At 44.8% G+C, this 17,641-nt stretch overlaps 1 protein-coding gene across 3 annotated transcripts in view; it reads left to right on the top strand.

The window, feature by feature from the left end:
* The window catches only part of afap1l2 (actin filament associated protein 1-like 2), a 144,537-nt gene that overhangs the window by 59,979 nt on the left and 66,917 nt on the right, over positions 1 to 17,641 (top strand). For all 3 annotated transcript variants that reach the window (XR_004204457.1, XM_031799316.1, XM_031799315.1), the window contains exons 5-6: positions 12,009 to 12,114; positions 16,499 to 16,713. Coding sequence is in view for 2 of the 3 variants with exons in the window: in XM_031799316.1 (XP_031655176.1) it covers positions 12,009 to 12,114; positions 16,499 to 16,713 (321 nt within the window). In the remaining variant the exon portion in view is untranslated. The remainder of the gene's footprint in view (positions 1 to 12,008; positions 12,115 to 16,498; positions 16,714 to 17,641) is intronic.

Raw genomic sequence — 17,641 nt, forward strand, 5'->3', positions numbered from 1 at the left:
GAGCAATTCAATTTGGTTCCCTATACTAGGAGTATAAAAGTTGGGACCAAAGTGTCCATAGTTGTGTCACAACTTTCCCTCTAAGTGAGGGAAAGAGCAGGGAGATAGACAGGGACATTATCAGAGCCCTGGACCCAGGATTAACAACACAGCAGCCCTTCTGATTTGTATCACTATCTTCTCCCTCTTTCCCAGCCCAGAGTGAGTGTTTTCGCTGTGCTGAATTCTTGGCATAGGAACGAGGGACTTTCCATGTTCTGGGTGTTCATTTTGTTTTTTTCCCACTCTTTCTCAAAACACTCCCCCCTATTCTTTCCCCCGCGACTGTTATTTTTTCCCTGACTCCTGAACCGCTACCCTGGCCTGCCGTTTCCATGGTGATGAGGCAGGGGTTATTGTGTGTGTGTATGTTGCATCCCAAATGGCAACCTATTCCCTATGCAGTTCACTACTTTTGACCAGCGCCCATAGGGTTCTGGTAAAAGTAGTGAGTGCACTATATAGGGAATAGTTTGCTATTTGGGATGCATCCTATGCGTGTGGGGTAGGGGGGGGATTCTGGTCGCCGTGGGAAGTGAGACTGTTTGGACTTAGGAGGGTGAAGTCCTAGCAGAGCTGGTTAGGCTGTTATGTTATCCAGAGCGTTGGTGAATGCAACTGTGCTGCTGTGAACAATTTAATGATGCTTTTTTGCCAACGTTTACTGACACCAGCCATATTCAACAGGCGTTGAGCGTCCGTAAATTTGTCAGTTATTCTGCGCTCTGGCACACTCAGACGAGTGCGCTGAAATCGGAGTAGATAGCCAGAGCGAATTTACCAGCTACGTCTATCATCAGTTGTCACAGTGACATCATGAACATTCTATTGAAATGGTTACTTGCATAGTGGAGTCTTTTGTTTAGACATGTAGCGAGCTAAACATTAAACCATAATCCCAACTCATAACATTATAACCCTGCATGAATCTACAGGAAGCTAACCGACCAGGTTCAATGTTAGCTAACATTAGGCTATAACTAGCAATGCAAATGGCTCTAAGACAGGAATCATATTTACTACACAGATCATACAAGTAACGTTAGCTAGCTAGCGAGCCATCCAGTAAACATTAGCTAGATAACGTAAACTCACCCCATTCTGTACAAATGTGCGTAACCGCGATATTCAAACGAGGCTACAAAGAAAACTAATGGGACTGTAGTGACTGTGTTGACTTTAAAATCGGGGGTGTGAACTAGGTTTCTATTCAAGCGTTGATCGACATGGTAATGTCTCTATAGTATTGGAGAAAAGTTGAAAAAATGGACCCTCCGTTACATCGAGACGTGTCATGTCGTAATGTACAGCACGCATAAAGCAACTATTTCTGTCTTACAATCTCTCTCCACCAGGTGTAGCACTTCTCTCATTCTTTAAAAACAAGAAATGGACAGTGACGGGGGTAAGGGAGGGATACCTAGTAATTTTTTTGCGTCATCATTGCATGCAATCATCATTCTCAAAGCTGCTGTTTACTTTGAAGATCACTTTAGCACCGCCCTAAAAACCCAATTCAAATTCAAACCTTCAAATAGGTATGTAATGACACATTATGTAAACTCTTTATAGTGTTTTATTTACATTTTAGAGGCGATAAGGTGATAAGTTGGACAGATCGAGTGAAAAAAAGCAATTTTCCCACACAACATCTCTCCTTCTCACTATCACGCATTAGTTCCGCTTCTCCAACCGCCATTTAAAAAAAAGACCCGACGGGGCTCATTGCCTGTCTGAATTATGCAGAAACGGGCAGCGTTTAGGTCATGTAATTGATTCTGTTGGAAAGGGGAGAAATTGTGTTTTACAATGGTATTGACATTACAGTTGATCTGGAAGTATTACGTTTTGGGGGCGCTAAAATAAGGGCAATTGTACGGACCAAGGCTATGTACGAGTTTACGTGAGTTTACTATAGCTAACATTACAATTGAACTTGAAATGGAAACAACTTTCTGACAAAATTAGAAATCTGAAAATGTAGCTAGCTAGATTATCTTACCTGTCCGTATACATGGATGGACATTCCCCCTCTGTGTCACGGATGCCATGGTTGCATTTGTTTCAAGATGTAATCCGGAGACAGGTATTTTATACAACAGCCTTCAGTGTGCTCTCTTTTCGACTATTTGGTGAAAAAAAACAAGTCAATATTATGGCAAGAACAGCTCAAATAAGCAAAGAGGAATGACAGTCATTACTTTGAGAAATTAAGGTCAGTCAATCTGGAAAATTTCACAAACTTCGAACGTTTCTTCAAGTGCAGTCACAAAAACCATCAAGCATATGATGGATGATGAAACTGGCTCTCATGAGGACCGCCACAGGAAAGGAAGACCCAGAGTTATCTCTGCTGCAGAAGACAAGTTCATAAATTTACTGCACCTCAGATTGCAGCCCAAAGAAATGCTTCAGAGTTCAAGTAACAGACATCAAAATTCACTGCGTGAATCAAGCCTTCATGGTTGAATTGCTGCAAAGGAACCACCACTAAAGGACACCAATAATAAGAAGAGACTTGCTTGGGCCAACAAACACGAGCAATGGACATTAGAGCAATGGAAATCTGACCTTTTGTCTGATGAGTCCAAATTAGAGATTTTTGTTTCCAACCGCCCTGTCTTTGTGAGACGCAGAGTAGATCTCCACGTGTGGTTCCCACCGTGAAGCATGGTGGAGGAGGTGTGATGGTGTGGGGGTGCTTTGCTGGTGATACTGTCAGTGATGTATTTAGAATTCAAGGCACACTTAACTTCTTGCGTCGAGCAATCCCGTATCCGGGAGCGTAATCATAGCCTCAAGCTCATTACCATAACGCAACGTTAACTATTCATGAAAATCGCAAATGAAATGAAATAAATATATTGGCTCACAAGCTTAGCCTTTTGTTAACAACACTGTCATCTCAGATTTTCAAAATATGCTTTTCAACCATAGCTACACAAGCATTTGTGTAAGAGTATTAGCTAGCATAGCATTAAGCCTAGCATTCAGCAGGCAACTTTTTCACAAAAACAAGAAAAGCATTCAAATAAAATCATTTACCTTTGAATGTTTTCAATGAGGAGACTCTCAGTTAGATAGCAAATGTTCAGTTTTTCCAAAAATATTATTTGTGTAGGAGAAATCGCTCCGTTTTGTTCATCACGTCATCACGTATGGACAGATACTCCAATCTCCGCTGCTTCAGGATTATCTGGTCTCTTTGTTGCCTCTGATTAATGTCCTCCTTGCCTGGTCCGTGAGTTTTGGCCCGGTCCGTGAGTTTTTGAATTTTCTGAAACACGTTATTTTATTCATTTCACTTCACCAATTTGGACTATTTTGTGTATGTCCATTACATGAAATCCAAATAAAAATACATTTAAATTACAGGTTGTAATGCAACAAAATAGGAACAACGCCAAGCTGGTGAATACTTTTGCAAGGTACTATGCATGTACAGTTGAAGTCGGATGTTTACATACACCTTAGCCAACTACATTCAATCTCAGTTTCACAATTCCTGACATTTAATCCGAGTAACAATTCCCTGTTTTAGGTCAGTTAGGATCACCACTTTGTTTTAAGATTGTGAAATGTCAGAATAATCATAGAGAGAATGATTTATTTCAGCTTTTATTTCTTTCATCCATTCCCAGTGGGTCAGAAGTTTACACACACTCAATTACTATTTGGTACCCCCACAACATGATGCTGCCACCCACGTGCTTCACTGTTGGGATGGTGTTCTTTGGCTTGCAAGCCTCCCCCTTTTTCCTCCAAACATAACGATGGTCATTATGGCCAACAGTTCTCTTTTTGTTTCATCAGACCCGATAACATTTCTCCAAAAAGTATTATCTTTCTCCCCATGTGCAGTTGCAAACCGTAGTCTGGCTTTTTCATGGCGGTTTTGGAGCAGTGACTTCTTCCTTGCTGAGCGGCATTTCAGGTTGTTGATATAGGACTCGTTTTACTGTGGATATAGATACTTTTGTACCTGTTTTCTCCAGCATCTTCACGAGGTCCTTTGCTGTTGTTCTGGGATTGATTTGCACTTTTCGCACCAGAGTACCTTAATCTCTAGGAGACAGAACGCGTCTCCTTCCTGAGCGGTATGACGGCTGCGTGGTCCCATGGTGTTTATACTTGCATACTTTTGTTTGTACAGATGAACGTGGTACCTTCATTCATTTGGAAATTGCTCCCAGGGATGACCAGACTTGTGGAGGTCTGCAATATTTTTTCTGAGGTCTTGTCTGATTTCTTTTGATTTTCCCATGATGTAAAGAGGCACTGAATTTGAAGGTCGGCCTTGAAATACATCCACAGATACACCTCCTCCAATGGACTCAAATGATGTCAATTAGCCTATTAGAAGCTTCTAAAGCCATAGCAAGTCAGTTAAGAACAAATTCTTATTTACAATGATTTCCTAGGAACCTGTTGTGACTCGGGTGCAGTATTTTCATTTTTGGAGAAAAAAAACGTTCCCGTAGTAAACAGGATATTTTGTCAGGATAAGATGCTAGAATATGCATATAATTGACCGCTTAGGATAGAAAACACTCTAACGTTTCCAAAACTGTACAAATATTGTCTGTGCGTATAACAGAACTGATGTTGCAGGCAAAAGCCTGAGAAAAAAACAATCCGCAAGTGCCTCCTGTTTTGAAAGCGCTGCGTTCCAATGAGTCCCTATTGAGCAGTGAATGGGCTATCAACAAGATTACTCTTTCTCCGTATTCCCGAAGGTGTCTACAACATTGTGATGTAGTTTTACTCATTTATGTTGAAGAATACCTGTAAGCGGCTACATTGCGCAAGTGGTCACCTGATGCTCCCAGAGAGAGTCTCGCGTAAAATACAGAGGTAGCCATTACTCCAATCGGTCCTACTGAAAAACGAATTGTCCTGATGGATATATTATCGAATAGATATTTGAAAAACACCTTGAGGATTGCCATGTTTCTGTCGATATTATGGGGCTAATTTGGAATATATATATTTTTTTAACGTTTTCGTGTGTTACGGCTTTCTAGTTGTGATGAAGGAGAGTCGGACCAAACTGCAGCGTGTCGATTGCGATCCATATTTATTCAAACAAACGTAACAATGAATAAACACTAAACACTACAAAACAATAAACGTAAATGAAAACCGAAACAGCCTATACTTGTGTCAACTAACAATGCGACAGGAACAAAGACACTAAGGACAAATAGGACAATCACCCACGACAAACTCAAAGAATATGGCTGCCTAAATATGGTTCCCAATCAGAGACAACGATAAGCACCTGCCTCTAATTGAGAACCACTCCAGACAGCCATAGACCTTGCTAGGTAACCCCACTAGCTACAATCCCAAAAACCCCAAGACAAAACACACCACAATACAAAAACTCCATGCCACACCCTGGCCTGACCCAATACATGAAGAAAAACACAAAATACTTAGACCAGGGCGTGACAGAACCCCCCCCCTAAGGTGCGGACTCCCGAACGCACCTCAAAACAATAGGGAGGGTCCAGGTGGGCGTCTGTCCATGGCGGCGGCTTCGGCGCGGGACGTGGAACCCACTCAGTTAATGTCTTAGTCCCCTCTCCTCGCGTCCCTGGATAGACCACCCTCGCCGCCGACCATGGCCTAGTAGTCCTCACCCAGAACCCCACTGGACTGAGGAGCAGATCGGGACTGAAGGACAGCTCGGGAGTGAGGCAGCTCGGGAGTGAGGGGAAGCTCGGGAGTGAGAGAAAGCTCGGGAGTGAGAGAAAGCTCGGGAGTGAGAGAAAGCTCGGGAGTGAGAGAAAGCTCGGGAGTGAGAGAAAGCTCGGGAGTGAGAGAAAGCTCGGGAGTGAGAGAAAGCTCAGGAGTGAGAAGAAGCTCAGGCAGGTAGATAGATCTACCAGATCCTGGCTGGCTGGTGGTTTCAGCAGATCCTGGCTGACTGGCAGATCCTGGCTGACTGGCAGATCCAGGCTGACTGGCAGATCTGGAAGATCCTGGCTGACTGGCAGATCTGGAAGATCCTGGCTGACTGGCAGATCTGGAAGAGTCTGGTTGACTGGCAGATCTGGAAGAGTCTGGTTGACTGGCAGATCTGGAAGAGTCTGGTTGACTGGCAGATCTGGAAGAGTCTGGTTGACTGGCGGATCTGGAAGAGTCTGGTTGACTGGCGGATCTGGAAGAGTCTGGTTGACTGGCGGATCTGGAAGAGTCTGGTTGACTGGCGGATCTGGAAGAGTCTGGTTGACTGGCGGATCTGGAAGAGTCTGGTTGACTGGCGGATCTGGAAGAGTCTGGTTGACTGGCGGATCTGGAAGAGTCTGGTTGACTGGCGGATCTGGAAGAGTCTGGTTGACTGGCAGATCTGGAAGAGTCTGACTGGCGAATCCTGGCTGACTGGCGGATCCTGGCCGACTGGCAGATCCTGGCCGACTGGCAGTACTGGCGGATCCTGGCCGACTGGCACTTCTGGCGGATCCTGGCTGACTGGCACTTCTGGCGGATCCTGGAAGACTGGTGGATCCTGGCTGACTGGTGGATCCTGGCTGACTGGCGGATCCTTGCAGACTGACAGCTCCTTGCAGACTGGCAGCTCCTTGCAGACTGGCAGCTCCTTGCAGACTGGCAGCTCCTTGCAGACTGGCATCTCTGGCTGCTCTATGCAGACTGACAGCTCTGGCTGCTCCATGTAGACTGGCTGCTTCATGCAGACTGGCAGCTCGGGCTGCTTCATGTAGACTGACAGCTCTGGCTGCTCCATGCAGACTGACATATCTGGCTGCTCCATGCAGACTGACATCTCTGGCTGCTCCATGCAGACTGACATCTCTGGCTGCTCCATGCAGACTGACAGCTCTGGCTGATCCATGCAGACTGACAGATCTGGCTGCTCCATGCAGACTGACAGATCTGGCTGCTCCATGCAGACTGACAGATCTGGCTGCTCCATGCAGACTGTCAGCTCTGGCTGCTCCATGCAGACTGTCAGCTCTGGCTGCTCCATGCAGACTGTCAGCTCTGGCTGCTCCATGCCGACTGACAGCTCTGGCTGCTCCATGCAGACTGACAGCTCAGGCTGCTCCATGCAGACTGACAGATCTGGCTGCTCCATGCAGACTGTCAGCTCTGGCTGCTCCATGCAGACTGTCAGCTCTGGCTGCTCCATGCAGACTGTCAGCTCTGGCTGCTCCATGCCGACTGACAGCTCTGGCTGCTCCATGCAGACTGACAGCTCAGGCTGCTCCATGCAGACTGACAGCTCTGGCTGCTCCATGCAGGCTGACAGCTCTGGTGGCTTCTTACAGACTGACAGCTCCATATAGGCTGGCAGCTCTGGCCTCTCCATGCAGGCTGGCAGCTCCAGCTGCTCCCTGCAGGCTGGCAGGTCCAGCTGCTCCCTGCAGGCTGGCAGCTCCAGCTGCTCCCTGCAGGCTGGCAGCTCCAGCTGCTCCCTGCAGGCTGGCAGCTCCAGCTGCTCCCTGCAGGCTGGCAGCTCTGTCTGCACTAAACAGGCGGGAGACTCCGGCAGCACTGTAGAGGAGAAAGGCTCTGGCTGCGCTAAACAGGCGGGAGACTCCAGCAGCGCAGGAGAGGAGAAAAGCGCTGGCTGCGCTGAACAAGTGGGAGACTCCGGCAGCGCAGGAGAGGAGAAAGGCTCTAGCTGCGCTAAACAGGCGGGAGACTCCAGCAGCACAGGAGAGGAGAAAAGCGCTGGCTGCGCTGAACAGGCGGGAGACTCCGGCAGCGCAGGAGAGGAGAAAGGCTCTAGCTGCGCTAAACAGGCAGGAGACTCCAGCAGCGCAGGAGAGGAGAAAAGCGCTGGCTGCGCTGAACAGGCGAGGCGCACTGAAGGCCTGGTGCGTGGTGCTGGTACTGGTGTTACTGGACCGAGGACACGCACAGGAAGCCTGGTGCGGGGAGCTGCTACCGGAGGGCTGGAGTGTGGAGGTGGCACAGGATGGGCTAGACCGTGAAGGCGTACTGGAGATCTTGAGAGCAGTGCTGGCACAGGACGTGCAAGGCTAGGGATGTGCACAGGAGGCCTGGTGCGTGAGGCTGGCACCAACTTCACCAGCCGACTAACACGCACCTCAGGACGAGTATGGAGCGCTAACCCAGGTGCCATCAAATCCCCGACACGTTCCGTCGGGCGAATTCCATGCAAAAAGAACCAACACAGCAACTCCCTCATTTCTCTCTCCTCTAATTTCCCCATGAACTCCTTCACAGTCTCTGTTTCGCTCACCTCCAACACCGGCTCTGGTTCTGGTCTCCTCCTAGGCTCCTCACGATAAACAGGGAGAGTTGGCTCAGGTCTGACTCCTGACTCTGCCACACTCTCCCTGAGCCCCCCCCCCAAGACATTTTTGGGGCTGATTCTCAGGCTTCCTTCCGAGTCGCCGTGCTGCCTCCTCATAACGGCGCCTCTTCGCTCTCGCCGCCTCCAGTTCTTCTTTGGGGCGGCGATATTCTCCAGGCTGAGCCCAGGGTCCTTCTCCATTTAGGATTTAATGAAAACCGAAACAGCCTATACTTGTGTCAACTAACAATGCGACAGGAACAAAGACACTAAGGACAAATAGGACAATCACGACAAACTCAAAGAACCACGACAAACTCAAAGAATATGGCTGCCTAAATATGGTTCCCAATCAGAGACAACGATAAGCACCTGCCTCTAATTGAGAACCACTCCAGACAGCCATAGACCTTGCTAGATAACCCCACTAGCTACAATCCCAAAAACATACACACCAAAACCCCAAGACTAAACACACCACAATACAAAAACTCCATGCCACACCCTGGCCTGACCCAATACATGAAGAAAAACACAAAATACTTAGACCAGGGCGTGACATCGTGACTGCATTTTCCAGGGGATTTCTCAGCCAAAAGTGAAGAACAAACGGAGCTATTTCGCCTACAAAAATAATATTTTGGGAAAAAAGGAACATTTGCTATCTAACTGGGAGTCTCGTGAGTGAAAACATCCGAAGCTCATCAAAGGTAAACGATTTAATTTGATTGCTTTTCTGATTTCCATGACCAAGTTACCTGCTGCTAGCTGGACAAAATGCTATGCTAGGCTATCGATAAACTTACACAAATTTTTGGTTCTGTATGAAAGTTGAAAATAAGTCATTTATAGATGTCTATGTTTGGACCAAATCAAGGCTGTTCCAGACCAAACAAATGTCTATGATTGGTTCAGATTTAATCCGGACCGGACCAAAAATGTATGTCGGCGGACGTTGAAATCCAAGCCGGTCTGGACCCCTCCAAATCTGGACCAAACATCGAAGTCTATGATTGGTTCAGATTTGGTCCGGACCGGACTAAAAAACAATTTTGTGGAAATCAAGTCCGGAACGGCACTAAAAAAAGACATCCAAAAGGCGTTGGTGTCGGTCCTTGCTTACTGAGGTGTAGCCTACAGTGTTGCCTGAAATCTAATTTTATGAATGTCCATCTATGCGGTAAGCCTACTGTTTGTAAAACAGGCCATTGCTTTGCCTTTATTAGTCCTGATTCCTGTGTCTAATCGATTTGGCTATTTAAGCTCTGAATATCAGCTACCCAACTTTATCAAATCATATTTTATTTGTCACATGCGCCGAATACAACAGGTGTAGACCTTAATGTGAAATGCTTACTTATGAGCCCTTAACCTACAATCCCAGCATTGGTTATCAGCAGGAGTTATCATGGGCATATTTACCCGTATTTGTAATGTGTTTACACAGCGGGAAATGCAAAGTATGTTCTTTTTCTCTATGATCAGCTTTTCAGAAAAATTTACAGATACAAACTTGAAACCACTAATCATGACAATGGGGTGAAATTCCTGGACAACAGAAAAAATGATTTAACTGGGCAAGTCAGTTAAGAAAACATTCTTATTTACAATGATGGCCTACCCAGGCCAAACCCGGATGACGCTGGGCCAATTGTGCGCCTCCCTATGGGACTCCCAATCAAGGCTGGATGTGATACAGCCTGGATTTGAACCAGGGACTGTAGTGACGCCTCTTACACTGAGATGCAGTGCCTTTGCCTGCTGGGCCACTGGTTTTAGGATATGTTGTTTGTTAACATGACAGCCCATTTTTTATTTGATTGAGCGCCATTTAGGTTAGACTATTTGATCAGGGAAAACTGCATGATGTAAAAAGTGTCCATTTAATCCTGCCTAATGAGCGGGCAGGTCGTGCCTATAGCATATTGTCATCACATTTTAATATTTTGGTTATAACAAACTCTGACCACCGTAACACGTGACAGCAAAATGGATGTTGAGGACGTGACAAATAAACTAAAAACAGGAATATTTATAGGTTGCTCAGGAGGTAAAAGGAAAGACAGATGTGTGGAATAAATGTGACTAAAAAAAGGTAAGGAGCAGCGTGCATATTATGTGTGCCAAACAGGTGCTGTATAGATTGCAATATAATTTTCCTGACCGTTTGGAACAATGTAAACAACACTAAATAAGTACAAGCATACCAGAGAGTCTATTGTAACTTTTTTTTGTCAAGCCTTTTGTTACATTCATTTTTGTTTTGTTTAAGGTAATTATTCAAGGCTTGCTTTATTTTATTTTAAAACTAAAATGCTTGATTTAATTTCAATCATGAATTACTCGTAAGCTGTGTGATGACATGAACAAATGAATGATTGATTGATACAGTCGCCTATAAAATAATTGAAATATAGGCCTGAGTAAGTTACGGTGGTTATAGAAGGCTGCTATACTAAGCCTACTAATGATAAGAACATTACTTATTATAATAATAATAATGGTAATAATAACAATAAGTAGGACATCAAGAAAGAATTATGTTATTATTATTACAAATATAATTTTTCAGACAATTTGGAACAGTGTAAACACTACATAAATTATAAATAATACCAGGGAGGCTGTTCTAACAAACCAAAAAAGGTGTAAAGCCTTTATTACAGCTAAGCAAAGATTAAAAACAGCAACATTAGTTTGAGATTTATTTTACTGCAACAGTGCTCACTACATTCAAGTTTCCAGAAATAGGCGTTTCAAAGAGCTGTCAGTTAAGGAGAGCACATGAATATAAGCACCCCACCCACTCAACCTGTCTTTTCAAACGTCCATGTTGTTAGCCATGAGAGAAAAATACATGTTTCTCAAATTTAGGGCATTTCTATCCCCCCACTCAAAAGGCTATTTTAAATTGGAATCAGAATGACTGTTTGGACCTTTCAAACAATGTGGTTTGACCGAAGATTGGAACGTCTTCTTGAGAAGTTGTAGAAATGCTTAATTCTTAATGTATATTCCTCCTCGTGTAGTGAGAAGTTTTGCCAGGCAGTAAATGTTTCAAGCAGTAGATGTTGTGGAGAAACTCCGCAGACCGCTTGCCTGAGGGGATGTTGTAACAGTGTGAATAGGAGATGACTGGACCCGAGGGGATAGAGGTGAAATGCTTGATTGATTTGGGAAAGCTAGGTAGCCCTGCCTGTGCTGTGTGCTGTGTTACCTCCCCAAGGCAAAGCCATGTGGAATTGCCATCCTAGTCCAGGCAGAGGCTAAGGTCAGAGGAGGATTGGAATTCCCCCCTTTTACTCAGAAAGAAGAGCCGAGAGACAAGTGCTTTGACCAATTACCAATCAGGGGAACCCCCAGATTTTAAAGATGTTTCATGGATGTGTGTGTGTGTGTATTTCAATTGTGTAAGATAGAGCAGGGTTTCTGGAGAAACAGGGTTCCCCCGCCACACCCCCCACCCCACACAGCTGACTCAAATAACCAACTCATCATCAATCTTCGATGATTTGAATCAGCTGTCTAGTGCTGGCGCAAAAAAACAAAATGCGCACCCAAGGACAAATTTGGGAAACACTGAGATAGAGTACAAGAGAAAATAGAAGAAACCTCTCTCTCTCTCTCTCTCCCCTCCTACCCTTCTGTCTCTCTGCCTCCTCCTTTCCGTCTCTCGCAGGTTATTGTAGGGAGAGAGCCCTTCCCCCAGCCCTCGGCCCCGGCCTGCTTGGAGTTTCAGGAGGGATATTACGAGGAGGCCCAGCCCTATGACTCAGCCATGAACGGTGAGTTCCTGCCCTGTCCCTGATTTTACTGGGAAACTTAAATTACTTTTTACCAAACTAGAGAGACAAAACTCTAGATCACCTTTACTCCACACACAGGGCCTTCCCTCACCCTCCCTTTGGCAAATCAGACCATAACTCTATCTTCCTGCTTACAAGCAAAAACTCAAACAGGAAGTTCCAGTGACGTGCTCAATATGAAGTTGTCCGGGTATTTCGCTAGCACATTGAGGAGTTTACCACATAAGTCACGGCTTCATTAATAAGTTCATTGACGTCGTCGTCCCCACAGTGACCGGTACATACTGTACGTACATACCCCAACCAGAACCCATGGATTACAGGCAACATCCGCACTGAGCTAAAGGCTAGATCTGCCGCTATTCAAGGACTGGAACACTAATCTGGACCCTTATGAGAAATCCCGTTACGACCACCGACGAGCCATCAAACAGGCAAAGCGTTAATACAGGACTAAGATCAAATCCTACTACGCTGGCTCTGACGCTAGAGGAATGTGGCAGGCTTTGAAAACTTTCACGGATTACAAAGGGAAAACCAGCAGTGAGCTGCCCAGCGACTCAAGCTTACCAGACAAGCTTTGAGACAAGTGACACTGAACCATGTATGAGAGCACCAGCTGTTCCAGACGACTGTTTGATCTTGCTCTCTGTAGCCAATGTAAGTTTAAGATAACATGCAAATATTCGCCTCCGGACAAGACGCATATTCAAAGCATGCGCTGACCTGACCAAAGTCTTTACTGACATTTTCAACTTTTCCCTTACCCAGTCTATAATACAAACTTGTTTTAAGCAGACCACCATAGTCCCGTGCCCAAGAAGGCCAAGGTAACCTGCCTATCACCCCACATCTATAGCCATGAAATGCCTTGAAAGGCTGGTCATGGCCCACACATCAACATCCTAGACACATTGCAATTTGCATACCACCCCAACAGATCCGCAGATGATGCAATCTTTATTGTACTTTTTTTTTTTGGGGGGGGGGTCATTTAGCAGACACTCTTATCCAGAGCAACTTACAGTAGTGAGTGCATACATTTTCATATTTTCATGCTTTCGACAGTGATTGCGGTTTATACCATTACAGTAGAATTTAACAGGTGAACAGACTGTTGATATTTTGGATATTGAAGTGTGCAGGCTACCACTGTTTTGTAGGCCTACTGTAGTTTAAATGTTTTCCAGAGTAGACAATGTTTCAGAATTTGCGGGTGGTGCAGAATATTTAGGTTCAGGAAAAAGTGAATGCAAAATATTTAAATCTAGAATCGGCTTCCTATTTTGCAACAAAGCCTCCTTCACTCACGCTGCCAAACATACCCTCGTAAAACTGACTATCCTACCGATCCTTGACTTCGGCGATGTCATTTACAAAATAGTCTCCAACACTCTACTCAGCAAACTGGATGTGCCATCGTGCCATCCGTTTTGTCACCAAAGCCCCATATACTACCCACCACTGCCACCTGTATGCTCTCGTTGGCTGGCCCTCGCTACATGTTCATCGCCAAACCCACTGGCTCCAGGTCATCTATAAGTCTTTGCCTTTCCTTCCAGTTCTCTGCTGCCAATGGCTGGAACGAATTGCAAAAATCACTGAAGTTGGAGATTTATATCTCTCTATCAAACTTTAAGCATCAGCTGTCAGAGCAGCTTACCGATCACTGTACCTGCACACTGTAAATAGCACACCCAACTACCTCATCCCCATATTGTAATTTATCTTGCTCTTTTGCACCCCATTATCTCTACTTGGCCTATTTATTGTCTTACCTCCCTGCTCTTCTACATTTGCACACACTGTACATAGATTTTCTTATATTGTTATTGACTGTACGTTTATTTATGTGTAACTCTGTGTTGTTGTTTTTGTCGCACTGCTTTGCTTTATCTTGGCCAAGTCGCAGTTGTAAACGAGAACTTGTTCTCAACTGGCCTACCTGGTTAAATAAAGGTGAAATAAATAAATAAATGTAGATGGGAGTATTGTATGGCAGTTGAGGTGAAATGCTGCAATTGTGATGGCGAGCGTGTGCCCAAATTCATTAAGAGCACGGTTAGGGAGAAGGAGACCGAGGTGGCAAGAGTAAGGGCTGTCCACAATGTCTCCTATCCAGAGGCGTTGAGAAGAGTAAAATAAGGATGTAACACTGAAGAAAGCATGGTAGTTGGATTAGAGGAACCAGTAAATCTTACTCGCCAACAGGAACCTCACATGTTGCATGTTAAAAAGGTGGACTTTGTATCTTTTATTGCATTGGTTCTAAACTGCACAAAGCAAACAAAGAGGAAATCAGAGGAAATAGGCATTGTTGTGAGTGTGGCTGAATATTCTTTTTTACAGCAGAGGCATTACAAGGAATCCTGTCGATGAGTGTTCCATCCTCATAGGCCCTTGCACCTGTGTAGGGATGTAATTTGGACTGTGACTGATGTTTTTATTTTGTTTTTGTTTTGTATATGATGTTCGTTTTTTTCCCGATTGCCGCCACCTATACAGTAGGTGGAGGCATGCACCTTTTACATTTGTTTGTGGACTGCCATAATACCAGAGAAGAAGAAGTTAGTTTAGGTAGTCTCATTCATTCATTATAACCCTGGCAGTCATTCTGAATGCAGATTGTGGAAATCCATTCATCCTCGATTCCTATAGGAATTAAACATCACATTGCAAGCCAGCATGTGACTTGATGCTGGTTTTGTTTTAGCTTATGCTGGCCACCAGTGTCAAAAACACAGCAATGGCTGGTCACCAGCGAAAACAACAAAGGCTTTGTTATACTGGCTGGTCTGCCAGTATTATTATTATTACCTTTATTTAACCAGGCAAGTCAGTTAAGAACAAATTCTTATTTTCAATGACGGCATAGGAACAGTGGATAAATTGCCTGCAGAACAACAGATTTGTACCTTGTCAGCTCGGGGGTTTGAACTTGCAACCTTCCGGTTACTAGTCCAACGCTCTAACCACTAGGCTACCCTGCCGCCCCGATAAACCAGCTAGACCATAATGGTCAGATCAGCTTGACCAGCCAGACCATACTGGTGTACCAACATAACCAGCTAGACCATGCTGGTCGGCCAGCTTCACTGAAAGGAGTTTTAGTGTGTTGAAAGTAGGACAGAGACAGTACATTTGCGGGTAATTTAAGTGGACAGTTAGCATGTTTAATTCAAACAAAAGCCTGCACCCACACTGGCAGTGAGCGGAAGATTACTTTATGCTTTGAATGATGTTTGTTTTTTTACTGTGTTACCGTCACTATACTGTGGAGATTACTTTTTAGTCTCTCTTGATAGACAGATTATTTATCTCAATGAGATGCGCTGGTTAAATGAAGGTTACATTTTAAAAAGCTACAAAAGTGTAACCCAGCTTTGAAAGTTAACCCTGTCATTCAGGTCAAGTCTCCTTTGTTCTTTAGAAGGCTGTGTGTTTGGTTTGACCACAACTTAACATGACACTAGTTTAACAGTAGCGACTTCTCACGTCACAGGAAATGCACTGGAGGTTCCATATTAAATCATCTACTCACCCACACATCAGAATTAGCAAGCCATATGTTTCCAACATGAGTATTTATACTATTGGTAAATGCTACGCTTTGGAAACACTGTTCGACATGAGTGCATATACACATGCTGGTTTGTGTGCGGTTATTCTCACTCATCTTTTCATACAGGTAGGTTAAAGGTTATTAATTGACTATACGTATTAATGTGGCCATGAAAAGAAAATGTCTCACTGAGCTTAGCTTCTGTTTACTAGCTTATTAATTCTGATAGGGTATGCATCCAAGCTTTTCAGGTCTATAAAATATATAATACAAGCAAACAAATACATTTTATTCCAATTTTTAAGTACTTATATATAACTTGCTCTTGTCTTTTCATAGTTTCCTTTACACTGTATAGCATTGGGATAGTGCAACCCTGTCTTATTTTCCGCACTCTTGTCCTCTTCTCCCTTCCTCTTTCTCTCCTTTATCCCTCTCCCTGTAGATGTGGGTTTTTTGGTCTCCTCGGGAGCATCGACACAAGTAAAGAGCTCAGACAATGTGGTCTATGCTGTGATCACATAGGGTACCTGCCTATCTCCTATCAGTGTGACTGTGTGTGTGCATGCTTGTGGGCTTGGGGGGCGAGGGGTCAACTGTGCATGTTTTCATACCTTTCTGTGATGAGTGTGTAGTCCTCACCTCCTTGTGCGAACTAATTGCCTACTTAACAGGATCACGAAAAGTCATCACACACGCATTTCCAATTGGAATTTCATTAATTCATCCTCCTCATCGTCTTCCACTTCCTCCTTGTCCTAACCTAACCTCACCTCTGACCCCCTTCCCTGTGTCTCCCAGATGACGGCGAGGCAGTGAGCAGCTCCTATGAGTCCTACGATGAGGAGGAAGTGACCAAGGGGAAGTCGTCATTGTCAGCGCAGCACCAGTGGCCGTCCACCGAGGCGTCCATCGAGCTGATGAAGGACGTGCGCATCTGTGCCTTCCTCTGGAGGAAGAAGTGGCTGGGCCAGTGGGCCAAGCAGCTGTGTGTCATTCGAGAACATCGCTTCCTGGTGGGTTGTAGGACTTAGACGGTTTAGATTGTCACACACACACACACACACACACACAGAAATACTGTGAGAGGAGAAAAAAAAGGAGAACAAGGGTGACATAGAGCTATAGCCACTAACCACACAGCCATGCTCATAAACCATCCACATTACACTCTTGTCAAGTGAGGTGCCTTATCGGGTGTGGTGGACAACGTTCACATACTACTTGTAGGCACTATAGTGAAAATAGCTCCACTTTTACATATACACAAATACATAACCAATTTTGAAATGGAAAGTGCTCTCCTCTCTTTAGTAAGAATATGGTGCCTGACAGACTAGCTACAGTGACATGAGGTAGCATGAGGTTTATGTAGTGTCATTTTAGGTGCAGGGTTCAGAAACTTAATTTCTGAGAAAATGTGATTTCCTATGTAGGAAATGACAGGACATACTGGTTATTTAACATCCATTTATCTGTCGTTAAGAATCATGAGGATCATTAACAATAATAAAAATTTGGTGTCCTACTGGACCATAGGCATGGGCTGTTGTCTAAATTGGCCGAACTTCCTTGAAAGTATAGGTGTTGGATAAGAGCATCTACTAAATTATCAAATGTAAATGTTAATATGGTCATTTAGTCCGTTTTCCCTAAGTGACTAAAGGAGGGAAACATGAAACGAAGGTGAGATCTGGTAGTTAATGGAGTTTTATAATCAATATGCTACCTCGTTGACCCACCGGAGGACCTTGAAGGGCTCAGCTTCCGGCAGGGCAAACGGGAGGTTCCTGGTGGAGAGCTAGACGCAATCTCCAGGATAGAAAACGGGAGCCTCACTGTGATGGCAGTCCGCCTGCTCCTTCTGGCGGCGGACAGCAAGCCAGAAGGGGCTTCGGTCTGGCTCGGGGTCTAGGCTGATATCCCAGGACACACTGGAAGGGA

This window comes from Oncorhynchus kisutch, linkage group LG20, assembly GCF_002021735.2.
Source record: "Oncorhynchus kisutch isolate 150728-3 linkage group LG20, Okis_V2, whole genome shotgun sequence".
In the NCBI taxonomy this organism is placed as follows: Eukaryota; Metazoa; Chordata; class Actinopteri; order Salmoniformes; family Salmonidae; genus Oncorhynchus; species Oncorhynchus kisutch.